Source organism: Eumetopias jubatus, unplaced genomic scaffold (genome assembly GCF_037043125.1).
Source record: "Eumetopias jubatus isolate StellerSeaLion01/CBP00866 unplaced genomic scaffold, mEumJub1_p1.0 scaffold_14, whole genome shotgun sequence".
Lineage (NCBI taxonomy): Eukaryota > Metazoa > Chordata > Mammalia > Carnivora > Otariidae > Eumetopias > Eumetopias jubatus.
The window spans coordinates 107,217,093-107,230,219 of NW_028274820.1; the positions used below are offsets into that span (position 1 = coordinate 107,217,093).

At 59.4% G+C, this 13,127-nt stretch overlaps 1 protein-coding gene across 1 annotated transcript; it reads right to left on the minus strand.

Annotated features, from left to right (window-relative positions):
• Positions 1–7,910: 7,910 nt before the first annotated feature.
• MNX1 (motor neuron and pancreas homeobox 1) lies at positions 7,911–12,705 on the minus strand. Its single transcript, XM_088018535.1, has 3 exons — positions 11,991–12,705; positions 8,878–9,038; positions 7,911–8,264 (listed from the first exon to the last, which is right to left on the minus strand). The coding sequence occupies exons 1-3, from the start codon at positions 12,703–12,705 to the stop codon at positions 7,911–7,913; spliced, it is 1,230 nt and encodes a 409-aa protein (XP_087874661.1).
• Positions 12,706–13,127: the final 422 nt, after the last annotated feature.

A 13,127-nucleotide genomic window follows, 5' to 3' on the forward strand; every position in this document is an offset into this window, starting at 1 on the left:
CACCAGCAAGAGACCACGGGCTCCAAGGGAGACAGCAGGAGGGGAGTGGGTGTGACTGACTTCCTCTGTGTGCGCGCTGCCGGGTCTCTACAGCCTCTGTGAGGCGGGCGCTGCATTCCCCACTTGACAGAGGACGACCTTGGGGCTCAGAGAAGTGAAGTCACTTGCCCAAGGCCACCCAGTCAGTGTGTGCTGAGCCCGGGTTTCACCCCACCTCTGCCTTCTGGCTCTATGTACGACGACGTCCTCCCCGGCACGCACCCCTGCACCTCCTCCCTCCTCCCTTTACCCCTACTGCACATCTTTTCCCAGACTCTCCTGAGCTACAACGGCCCCAGGAGAGCTTGAGAGTGTGCTCTGTGTGCCACAGGGGTCCGGAGAGCTTGGGCTGAAGAAGTACACGTGGGGGGGTGGTATTCTTCCGTTGGTTCGACGACCCCAGGAGCCGTGTGTGGGACCCGCGCTGCTATAAATGTCCAGTAGTGTCCAACCCTCCCCTCACTCTGTGAGACGGCGACGGATAGAGCCCTTATTCTTCAGATGGGGGCACTCGGACACAGGGCACAAGGCCCTTGCCCCACCTGCCCTTCAGGGGAGGCCCGATGCAGGCCTGGGGCGGGCGCCCTCTGCTCAGGGCACAGAGACTTCCTCTGGGGCCCAGCGACACTGGATGGGAGTCAGGAGAGTGAGAGTAGAGGTGAGTCCAGCAGGAAGGACAGCACGTGCAGGTGTGTGGACGCAGACACTCGTGCAAAGGGGATGCTGCGCAGGTGCGCGGCAGGGCAGAGGGCATCCGCGGTCCCTGAGTGTGCGGGGGGGGGGGGGGGCATTGTCCATGCCCTGCTCTCAGTGGCACATGGCCTGGGCCCGGCATCGGATCACTGGGCCTATGCACCCTCTTCCGGAGATCTTGCCAAGTCTCTCAAATTGGCGGTGAATCTTTTATGTGAAAATTTTGTTTTTTATTTTCTAGAGTGCTGTCAGATGTGTGAATTATTAAAATTAAGAAATTATGCACCTGGGGCGCCTGGGTGGCTCAGTCGGTTGAGCGTCCGACTCTTGGTTTCAGCTCAGGTCATGATGTCAGGGCCGTGGGATTGAGGTCTGCAGTCTGCGTGGGTTCTTCACTCAGTGTGGTGCTGCTTGACATTCTCTCGTTCTCCCTCTCCCTCCGCCCCGTCCTAAAATAAATAAATCTTAAAAAAAGAAAGTATGCACCTAAAACTAAAACAATGTTATATGGTCAGTTAGATCTCAATAAAAGAAGAAAAAGAAATCACACATGTAATCTATTTCTCTCTCAAAATCCCTGTTTGCACTGCCCACATGCCTCTCTCTTCTGTGTTCTGGAATATTTACTCCGGCAGAAGGGTTAGGAAGCGAGCACGTGGTGGTCTGGGCACTGGATCAGTGTCCTGCACGATTCCTCAAGTCCTCCGATCCCTCACACCCTAGCCACCGAAAGGAGGCAGGGGACGTACAACCTGCCTCCTCACACTCCCATCAACGTGGCACACCCAGGTCTCGGATGAGGTTCCAGGTGGCCGCTGCGGTCCCGGAGGACTGTGCTGAGCACTCCAGACCTGCCTTGGCCTTACTTTACCATGATTTACAACCTCGCACATAACCTCATGCATTCACGCACCTTTTGCTTTATATAATTTATGTATTTATTGTTTGTTAACAATGTTGTTAACAAACATGTTATTGTTTGTTATTGTTAACAAACAACATATTGTTAACAATGTTGTTAACAATATGTTAACAAACATATATATATGTTTGTTATTCTTCTCTTCCCCATACAATGCAACTTAGGAGCGTGGAGATTCGGGTTTTGCACGGTTTTGCTCACCCGTGTATCTCAGTGCTTGGAACGAGGTCTAACTTATAGCAGATATTCTAAAAAGTCTGGTTGAATGAATGACTGCCCGAGTTGGCTATTATCATCTGTTCTGTGGCGGAAAAGCCTGCAGTGTCACACAGGCACCTGATCCGAGGACATATATGGGAATGTGATGACCACCCCCCCAGAACATTTCATCACCAGGGTGGTAAAAGGTGCTAAGGACATGTTGCAGACCCAGGGAAAAAAATTTGCATTTGCTTTACAGATTTATCTATTTTAAAAAATAAACTGCAAGTTTCCTGTCATGGTGTTGGCCTATTATATAAAAAATAAAAATAAAAACCAACCAACCAACCAGAGCCCCGCAGCCCCAGGCGTGGGCCTCTGCTTGGGAGGACGGGCACCCGGGACGCAGTTTGCAGGAGGCAGCTAAGCCTCCCTGCCCGGCCGTCTGCCTGGAGCGCACCACCCGCTCCCGGGAACAGGGCCGCCCTTCTCTCCGCACTAAACCTCTCCCAGACGACCCTGGTTCTCCTTTTTCTAGGTCTTATTTCACGACAGAACGGGAAATTTTATGCTTGGAAGAAAGGATATTAATAGGGAAGGTGGAGGGGAATAGTAACCAACGACAGGAAACCAGACATTATAATGAAAATGGGTGAACTTGGAACCCTAACCTCAGGCACCGTTCCCTGCTTGTGGAAGATCCTTATTCCCACGGCCTCTGCCCGGCACCCCCAGACCTCGTGGGAGCGTCTCTGGCGCCCCTTGCACAGCCTGGGCTGGCGAGGTCGGGACGGCGGAGCAGCAGGGGCGACCCGTGACCGCATCCGGCGCAGGGCGCAGGGCGGGAGGGCCCCCCCGGCCCCCCACCCCCTACCCCCCGACCCCCCGCGCAGGACCTGGCACCGCGACCCCACCACGGCCCGCTGGCCCTCCCGCCCCCCGCGCCCCCGGCCTGACCCCGCGCCCCGCCGAGATAAGGCGGCGGGCCTTTGTTCCTCCCCCCAGCTGGGTAAACCGCGCCCGCCGCCCCCAGGCCGAGGCCGCCCGGGGTGGGGGCACCCTTTGTCCTGCCCGAGCGCGGGCGGACAATGGCCCGGAGGAGCCGCACATTGTCCGGAACCTTGTGTACACCTGGGGGGCGGCAGGTGCGCGGGGTCGGCGCGGGGCCGGGGGCGGGCGGGGGAAGGGTGGTGGGTCTAGGGGCGCGGGCCGCGGGGAGGGGTGGTGGAGGGGGGAGAAGACCCGCCCCCACCCGCCCCGCCCCAGCCCGCTCGCGGGGGGCTCGAACGGTGGGCCTGGACCAGCGAGGGGGAGGGGGTTTCTTGTTGGCATCCAGTTGGGGACACACCTGGCGCGTGATTTACGAAGTGAAAGTGTTAAACGAGGCCACCAGCTGGAGGCCCGACCCGGCTTTGTGAGTTTTATTAGGTGCCCTATTATGGAAAATAAACTTTAATCCGACCATAAAAACCAAATCTGAAAAACATATTTGCCCTTGTAGTCTGGAACAGTGCGGCGTTCTTGGCGGAGGTCACACCTCCGAAGGGATTAGTTTTATTGAGGGAGACACAATGCGCCGCAGGACTTTGATACGAGACTGGGGGGGCCGCGCACGTTTGCGGGGAGCACGCCCCCACGTCGCCCACGCCCTGCACTGGCCCCTCCCTGCGGGTCCTGCCTCGCCCCGCCCCCCAGCGGTACCCCCTCCGCCACCCCCACCGCGCTGCGCCGCCCGCCACTCCCCACCCCAGGAGCTCAGTCCCGGCCTGGCCACCCCGGGACCCTGGGCTGGAGCGGGTGGCGCAGGGGACGCCGCAGGGCTGCGTTAAGCCACAGACCCTGGAGGTGCTCCATGGCACCCGCCTGGAGCTCGGCGCCTGACGCTCAACAGCGCAGCCTCGGACGGCCCACGCCCTCCTGCTCTGGTCCAGGGGCTCCCCTCCTGTGCCTTCCCTGCGATTTGGATTTTCCACAGCAAATCTGTCCTATCTTGGAGGGAGGGAGGGAGGGAAGGAGGAACGGGGCGGGGAGGAGCGGAAGGAAGGAAGGCCTGTCTTTGTTTTAACCATCTGAAGTGTCAGTACAGTACTGCTAACTGTGGTTGGGCAAAAGATCTCTAGAATCTTTTCATCTCCCAAAACTAAAACTCTGTACCCATTGAAAAACTCCTTCCCCCGCTCCTCCAGGCCGTGACAACCACCCTCCTACTTTCTAAGAGTTTGACTTAGAGTCCACTTGTGAGGACAGTTATGCAGTATTTGTCTTTGTAGTGACTGGCTTATTTCATGCAGGGTACCGTGCTTCAGGTCCATCCGCGTGGTGGCAGGGAGCAGGGCTTCCTTCTTCTCAAAGGCTGAATAATATTCCATGGTGTGATATATTCCATTTTCTTTCTCTCTTCAACTGTGGACGCTTCCGTTGCTTCCACCTCCTGGTTGCTGTGAACACTGCTGCCCAAGCACGGGTGTGCAAATCCCTCTTCCAGATCCCATTTTCAGTTCTCTTGGCTATACAAGGAGGGGGGCTGCTGCATCATACGGTGTTTCTAGGGGTGTTTTTGTTTTTGTTTTTGTTTTTTGTCTTTGAGAAAGCTCCATCCTGTTTTCCACGGTGGCTGCCCTATTTTACATTCTTCCCAGCAGTGCACAAAGGGTCCAATTTCTCTATATCCTCGTCAACACTTGGTATTCTCTGTTTTCGTTTTTTGCAATAGTCGTGGTAATGGGTGTGAGGTGGAAGCTCATTGTGGTTTTGACCTGCATTTCCCTGGTGCTGGGTGATGTTGAGCGCCCTTTCATGTGCTTGTGGACCATGTGTGTGTCCGCGTCAGAGAAATCTCTGTTCAAGCCTTTTGCCTTTTTGTAAATCGGATTCTTATTTTTGTTGTTGAGTTGTATGAGTTCTTTATACTTTGGCATATTAACCCCTTATCAGATATATGATTTACAAATAACTTCTCCCAGTCCTGGGTTGCCTTTTCATTCCGTTGACTGTTTTCTTTGCTGTGCAAAAGTTTTCAAGTCTGATGTTATCCCATTTGTCTATTTTTGCTTTTGCTGTCATAGAAAGTCTTTTAAGCTGATCTGGCCAAGCTGACTTCCCTCCGGGGCTGGGTGGTGGAAGGCCCACCTCAGAAGGAACAGACCCACCTGCTCTAGGGTCTAGTCGTTTCTGCACTTCTCAGACTCTGCCTATTAAATCCTCTGTAGAGGCCTGGGACCCTGGGCCACAGCTCTGCCAGGACTGCGGGCTGTCACCTGGAAGATACCTGCAGATTGGTTTCTTTGTAGCAAAAAGGGCTTTATCCACATCCTTTGTACATGCTGGAGACACTCGCCAGGGCAGGTGCCTCTTTTCTGAGAACGAAGGAGACTCTCCCACTAGGGCGAAGAGAAGCAGGCTCAGGATCCGGCTCTCAGCAGGCAGCGGGTCAGGCTGGGTGGGGGCCTCGCTGGGGACCCAGCCCCCGGGCTGCAGCGACCCGGCGCCTGCAGGGTCCACACGGCGCACCCTAGCTCGGGTGGAAAGCCGGGAGGCCCACGCGATAGCCCTGCGGAGCGTGGGCTTGTGTCCCCCTGGGCTCGGGCTGCGAGGACCTGACTCCAGGTCGTGGAAACAGGGTCCTGGTGGGGGGGGGGTGCTGCAGAGCCTCTCACACCCCCCCCCCCGCCTCGCGCGGTCAGCGGGGTGGGGGGCGCGCCCCGTGAGGCGGGCGGAGCAGGGCCTGGCGGCCCTTCATTAGGCGGAATGAATTGTTCGCCGTGCCCGGAGTGGGTGAGGATGAGCCAGTGATTATATTTAAATTTGCTATAATTGATTTGGGGAAGAGCTACTGTGACAAGAACGAATTGATCATTAAATTTATTAGCGAGATAAATTCCGCCGCGATTAGGCAGCTGGCTGCAGGCGCTGGGGCCGCGGCGGTCGGGCCTTCCCGCCGCCAAGTCCCCGCGTCAAAGCCGGGCTTGCTCTGCGCGCTGCGGCGGGGTCGGGACGCACGTCTGCCTTCAGTGCTCCGCTTCCCCGCGCCCGGGCCGAGCCGGCCGCTCCCGACCTGCTGGGGCTTCTGCCCCTCGGGGAGAGGCACCCCAACTCGCAGGCCCCGCCACCGGCCCCGGCTGCCCTGCGCTGAGGTGCGAGCCGGTCGAGCAGGGGGACGACTCTGGATTGAAGCCAGCCGGGGAAGAGATTGCTTCAGGCTAAACTGCACCAATGTGTTAGAAATTAAAGCGCCATAGTCGCGGATTGTAAAGGTTTGGTTTGGTTTGGGGTTTTCTGAACCCCAAAAGGCATCTGTCTTTCTCTTCTCTCCCTCCCCAGCCGCCCTCTAGTGTTCCCACCTGCTTTCTCGCGGCCCTCTGGCTATATCCCACAGTTGCAAACCCAGTCCCCGGCCCCCCAGAGCACCTTTGGACCCCGAGATGGCCGAGGCCCGCGCCCTGCCCACAGCTGCTCCCGCCGGCTCTGGCTGCGCCGCGCCCGGCCTCGGCTGACGTTGCATTTTATGGAACGAGCCCGGGGTGATAATGAGCTGCCAGAGAGGATATTAATCTCACCCCGGCCCTGAGGTAGAGGAGTGGCCCCGCTGGCCCGCGGTAATCACCCAAATGAAACGCCTGGCCCTTCTGAACTCATTTATCAGCTGGGAGGGGGGCGCGGAGGGGGCGCGCAGGAGGAGGGGGCGCGCAGGGGAAGGAGGCACACAGGGGGAGGGGGCACAGAGCGGGAGGGGGCACACAGAGGGAGGGGCGCGGACCCGGCGCGCAGCGTCTGGGGAGAAAAAGGGAGAAACCGAAGGACGGAGGAAGGCACGAGGGAGGGAGAGAGAAGCCGCGCGCCCTGGCCGCCTAGTTCCTCTCGGCCCACGCGCGGCCCCGGACCGTCGTGGGCGGGGGAGGGGAGCGGCCGGCGCGGACCCGGCGCGCAGGTGCAGCGGGGCTTGTGTGCAGCACATGGCGGCGGCCGGCTCGGCAGGTGATGGATGGCGCCCGCGGCAAGGTTGCTTAACCCGGAGCCGCGGCCGCGCTGGCGGGAAGCGATCCGGCCGCCCGCTGCTGTCCTTGCGGACATTCGCACAGATCCCAGGAACACGGTTCTGGCCGCAGCTAGAAAGGTCCTGCGGGAGAGAGGGCCGGGGAGAAGCCCGGGGTTACTCGAGGCAATCCCGACCCCGGACGCCAGGAAAATCATCTCGTCGTTTCAAAGCTTATTTTCTGAAATATTCAGACAGTGTGTTTCCACGAGCGCCAGTGAAGCATGATCCTCAAGGAAATGAAAAAATAAATACTCGGAATCCAAAGTCACTCTCCTCAGATTCACGCATTCGGACACGCGCTGACACCTGGTCTCAGGTATTTTTACGAACATGTCGCACCTAGGCCTCCCCAGCGGCGGGAATCGAGTTCCCCGTCCACGTCACAGCCCAGAAGAGGAGGTGTTCCTGACACCTGTTTGCCATTCTCATTTGCATGCACCTTTCGCTGTCAATTGCGGAATACACCCCCCCATCATTTCAACAACAAAAATAGTACAGTGCGCTTTCATAACTCCCTCCCCAAAGATCTGCGCTCTCATCCAGTAAAAAACCAATTTATTTTACATTCCATCGTGGGCGATGGGAGAAGCTAAATAATAATTTAGCATGCATAAGTAGACGCTTCTTTATATATATATATAAATACAATATACAAAAATACAGTACAGTTTTGAGATTTCCAGCGGTTTGAATGCTCATGACATAAAGTTCCCCCTAAGATAGGTAAGCACAAAACATTTTCCCTTTTTCAATACTCAGCAGAATGGCGATTCCGGCGGAGAAGGTTTCAAGTTTTCCAGGTCGTCCAACACTGTAGGTTCCCGCCTTCTCCATCAGGAAGAGGGGAGTGGGAGGCTCCCCCTGGTCGCGGTCAGCTCTTCTCACAAACACTACGCCCCAACGCTAACCGAAGTTAAATTAAAAGAACAGGAGTTCCAGTTTGAACCTGCTGGGCCTCCCTCTCTCTGTCCCAAACGGGCAGCGCCCGGCGGCGGCCTGGCTCACAGGCCTGCGGGGCCCCTACTGGGCCTGGGGCTGGTGCCCGGGCCCCCCGGGCCGGGGAGGCGGCGAGTCGGCCTCGGTGGAGCAGTCGGAGGACACGGCGTGCGTGCTGGCGCCGTTGCTGTAGGGGAAGTGGTCATCGTCCCCGTCCTCCTCGGGGTCACTGTCCCTCAAGTCCCGCAGGTGGCGTCCACTGCCTTTGTCCCCAACCGCCGGCGGCCCCAGCAGCTCCTCCCCTCCCTTGTCCTCTGCGTTGCCACCTTTGCTCGCGCCCCCGCCACCCTTCTGCTTCTCAGCCTCCTGCGCCGCCTGCTCCTTGGCCTTTTTGCTGCGTTTCCACTTCATCCGCCGGTTCTGGAACCAGATTTTCACCTGAGAGCACAAGAGGGTGTGAGAAAGCGGCCCCCTCCATCCCCACCGTCGGTCTCTCCGGAGGCGCCCAGCTCCTGCGCCTCGCCGGGTCCTGGCCTCCCTCACGCTGCACAGGAGTGGGCTTCAGAGCAGGGGACACAGCCGCTCCAGGGGGAAGGAACTCCCCACCCCCTAGGCATCAGCAAACCCAGGTGTGGGGCTGGGGGATTCCACGGAAGCTCAGACTGCGACCTCCGCTGCCGGATTCCTGTCCTTTAATAGGGGTGCTCGCCCACTGCCCAGGAAGGGCCAGACCAGCTAGTGTCCATATCTGTAAATCTCAAGATGTTCCCTCTCTTTCTGGAATAAGATTTCTCAAACGTGGCCTGAGAACCATGGCTTCAGAATGGGGGAGTGGGTGGCAGTGTCCCTGAAAAGCAGATTTCTGGGTCTGACCTCAGCCTACTGAATCGGACCGCTGGGCTTGGTATATGAACCCTAGCGGGGCAAACGCGAACTCTGCCTCCGACATTAGCCGTCCCCCTAAAGTCAGGACGTGCTTCTCCAGGTGCCAAGAGTGTCCCCTAGGAGGCCAGCTTGTGTTGAGGTGGTGTGGGGGGAGGGGGCGCTGTACCTGGGTCTCCGTGAGCATTAGCGACGTGGCCACCTCGAAGCGCTTGGGCCGCGACAGGTACTTGTTGAGTTTGAACTGGTGCTCCAGCTCGAGGAGCTGCTGACTGGTGAAGGCTGTGCGGGGCCGCCGGCACTTCCCCAGGAGGTTGGACTGCGCCTGGGCTGGGGACAGAGAGGGGCGTGAGGCCTGCAGCCTGACGCTGTCCTCCGTGTCCTCCGACACCCCGACCCCGGCCCCCCAGCGCCACCTCCCCCAGGCCGCCACCTGGCCCACCGGCCCTGCCAAGTTGCTGCTCTTTTGCTGCTCTTCCTTCAATGTCAGCGCGCTGTCCCCAAGGGACCCAGTGACCAGAGGAGGCCCTGGAGGCCAGGACCTGGATACCAGGTGGAGCCATGCGGGTTTGGGTTTAAAGCGACTCAATTTTTTTTTTTTTTTTTAACTCAGGGTCTGGGTGTTCTGATTAAAGATAGCCTGTCACCTAGGGCAGCCCTGTCCATCTGGGGGGTGCGGGGCAGGGCAGAAGAACTTGACAGACAGGCAGGACGCTGAGGCCAGAGAGGCATAGCTCCTCTCCACTCCTCACCCAGCACCCCACCCCCAAGTCAGCCCCAAATCCAAACAGGTCTCCGGAATTACCAGTCCCATTTCCTCCCAGCCAGCAAGGAACTAATGCAGGATTCCCACCACCACCTCCTCAACTACAAAAGGAGGAGAAAAAGTAGGGCAAAGGCAAAGCGAGAAGGAAGGGTAGAGAGAGGGACACGTCTCGGGCCCAAACATGTGAATTCATCACCCTCCCCACTGAAGACTCTTCTTGACAGCCCTGCCCCTGTTGCGGAGGGGCAAAGCCCGGGGAGACTGGAAGCCTTTCCAGGACAGTTCTCATTTCGCCAATTGGAGGCCAGGCAAAGGGGGGGATCGGGCTTTCTGAACGTTCAAGGAGGTCCCTTGGCCGTATTTACATAATTTCACACGGTTACATCACAGAGAATTTTATGACCTCAAAAACCGAGGCTTCCCTTGATTTCCCAGGAGCCTTACGAGTGTCAGACAATAAACGAAAGGATAGAAAAGAGGGCAGCCCAGCGGCTGAGCTCAGGCCCCCGGGTGGGCAGTTTGCTTTACGGGAAGGCCCACGCCCCCAGCTTTAGTTAAATGAGGCCCCAATTCCCAACTTGACAATACATTAGAACTTTAATTAAAACACTGACTCCGGAGGGACCATTTGGGAAATGCCATCCAACAGCAGAGACAACCAATTAGAGGAAACCAAACAGGTGTTCCAGCGACAGAGGAGGGACTCTCAGAAGACATTCCGGCATCCTGGCCTGTTTATTATCGCCCTTTTAGGATTTGGTATTTAGATTCCTTTTCTAAACTTAAAGCAGGCTGGGTTTTATTCTGCTACCTGTAGGTCAAGATTAGGAATCAGGGATGGGCAAAAGGGATGTGACTTTCACCAATTTTCTGAGCGACCTTGAGCTCCACACCAGCCCAGGAAACCATGGGGTGGGGGGACAGGGAGCCCAGAACCCAGTGCCCAGGGGAGGTCTGTGTGGAGACCCCCACCCCCCTCAGTGGGAGCCTAAGCATCCCAGGCTCTGGGACATGCAGATCATAAGGAACACCCATGGGTGGCTTTCCATCAAAAGGGGATTGTTGGCTCTGCTCACAGCCAGGTCCAGGAAGAGTGCCTTGGGTTTGGCTGACCCGGGATCAGCAGGTTCAGATATGTCCAAAGCTGCGGCCCCAAACTGAAAGGTGAGCCCAGGCTTTCCCTGCTGCGGATCAGAAGGGGCTGACTTCCACCTGGACAGGCTGGGTGGCCATTAGGGTCTTCTGGGAGCTGAGCTGGAGAAAGCCTGGGGTGGCTAGGGGCAAACAGTCCGCAGGCTGGGATTTTCTCACCCGGCTGTGACTTCTCCAGCTCTCAGGCCCCTAGCTTTTCTCTGTTTAGTCACAACCATGGCTTCTAGCAGAGGAATCTGAATTCTGTCAAGTGTTTATTTTTGTTTTCCTTTTTGCTTTTTCCCCTCCTATGCCTGCATCTCCCCAGTCTAAACACTTCCACTCAGAAGGAAACAATGGGGTCTCTTTGTTTGGGTGTTCTGCAGCTGAAAGCATAAAGTCTCATGCATCACCCTCCGTGTGGAGCCCGGGTGGGGCGAGCAGAGGGGAGATCCAGACTCCGCAGAGTGCCAGCCCAGTGTGCCCGCCCAACGGGCCAGGAAAGTCCAGTGGGCTCAGGCCTCCCGGAGGCGTACCACCTGCATGGCAAGCATGCTGCCCACAACCCAGCAGCTCTCAGACTGGGGGTGGCCAGCAGTCCCTCGCTCCTGTCTTGGTGAGGGGTTCACTCTGTGTTGGGTGCCTCCGATTCTGGGCGGGCACCTGCTACTTAAGAGTCCCTATGATGGGGTTCGTGAAAGAGGCACATCCCTTCTGCAGGGGCGTGCCACCGCTCTCTTCAGGTCAGGACATCTGCCTGCTGGGCATCACACCAGGGACGAAGCGCCCATACAGAGGCGGGCAGAACCCCCGCAAATGGCCAGAGCATAGCCAGGGACCTGGCCTTGCGGCCCTGGTCTCTCGAAGCCCATTTCTTGTTCCCTGCTCCTGAATCTCTCCTCCTGGGAGGGACTGGGGGGGGGGGGTCTCTCCAGAACCATAATGTGTTACCTAAGTTCGTTTCTCTGGAGATAAGCCCCTGGTTTAGGTGGCCTTGATCCCCAAGCCAGCCTAACTTGGACGCTCTTTGGCTCGCCTTCCCCCACCACTTCCTTCTCCTCTAGCCTGCCGGTTAATGATTAGATTTTAGTCTCACACCTCCAGCTGCCCCTTCCCGTTAGGAGAGGAAGAGAAAGCAGGGCCCGCGCGTGGCCATTTTAATAATTCGCTGCCAATGCCACAGCGTGCAGTCCGTATAAGTCTTCGCGGGCCCCGGGCGGAGCCCAGGCGGCTTCTCGGCCCTTCCACCGTGCTCTCAGAGCAGAGAGCAAGGAGAAGGAGGTGCCGGCTGGAGGAGGATGCGCGGGAAAACCGTGTGCCAGGACTCCCCCTCCCCCATTTCTTCCTTCCTTCCTCCCCAGGCCCGGGGGCCGCTTGGTACTCACAGTTAAAGTCGGGCATCTTGGGCAGGATCATGCCCGCGGTGGACGCACGCAGCCACTGGTCCAGCTGGAAGGTGCCGGCGCCCAGCTTGATGGGGTCCGCGGGGTGCGCAGGGTGCGCGCCCTGCACCTGCGGGTAGGAGTAGGAGAGCGCCGGGTGCTGGCCGGCCAGCGCGGCGGCCGCCGCCGCCGCCGAGTAGCCATAGACCGGGTGGCCGTAGAGCGCCGCCTGCGCGGGGAGGCCCGCGCCTCCCTGCGCGCCCCCGGGGTGCAGCCCCAGCGCCAGGCCCCCAGCGGCGGCGGCGGCGGCGGCCGCGGCGGCGGCGGCGGCCGCGGCGCCAGGGTGCGCGTGGTGGTGGGGACCCCCGGGCCCGCCGCCCGCGCCACCCGCGCCTCCGCCCGCGCCGCCGGCGCCCAGGAAGCCGGGCTTAGGCAACAGCGCGCAGTGCGCGGCCAGCAGGCGCGGCGGCGAGGGGCTCTCGGCGTGCAGACGGTCGGCGGGTGCTGCGGGCGGCTCCGAGGACGCGGGGCTGCAGCTGCCGCTCGCCCCGCCGCTCGCCCCGCCGCCGTTTGCTCCGCCGCCGCCGCCGCCGCCGGGGCCGGCCGCGGCGGCCGCGAGCGACGTGACCAGGGCCAGCGGCGCGGTCTGCGCCGAGGCCGCTCGCGGGGGGTCCACGGCCAGCAGCGCATCGATGCGGAAATTTTTGGATTTTTCCATCGGCTCGTTTGGGGCTGGCGAGCAGGGCCGGGTGGTGGGTGACGCGGCCGCGTGCAGGCTCGCGGAGTCTGTGCGTGGCGGTGGCAAGCCCCAGGGTTCGGTATTGTTATGGTGATTATTTGCCAATAATCAAAGTCGCCGCCGGAAACTCAGCCGAGGGTGACCATGGTCCAGGCGCCTCCTCCGTGCGGACCCCGCCCCGGGCCGCGCTCGCACGCGCTCGCACAAACTCGCACGCGAGTGCCTGGACGCGCCGGGCCGGGGAGCCCGGCTCTATGCGCTGGACCCTCGGGCGACCGCGCCGAGGCCGCCGGCGCCGTAGTGGGGACCCGCGCCCCTCCGCGCACTTGAAGCGCAGCGCGGCCGCCGATTGGCGCGCTCGGCGGGGGCTCGGGGAGGGGCGCCGGCCAGGCCATTGGCGG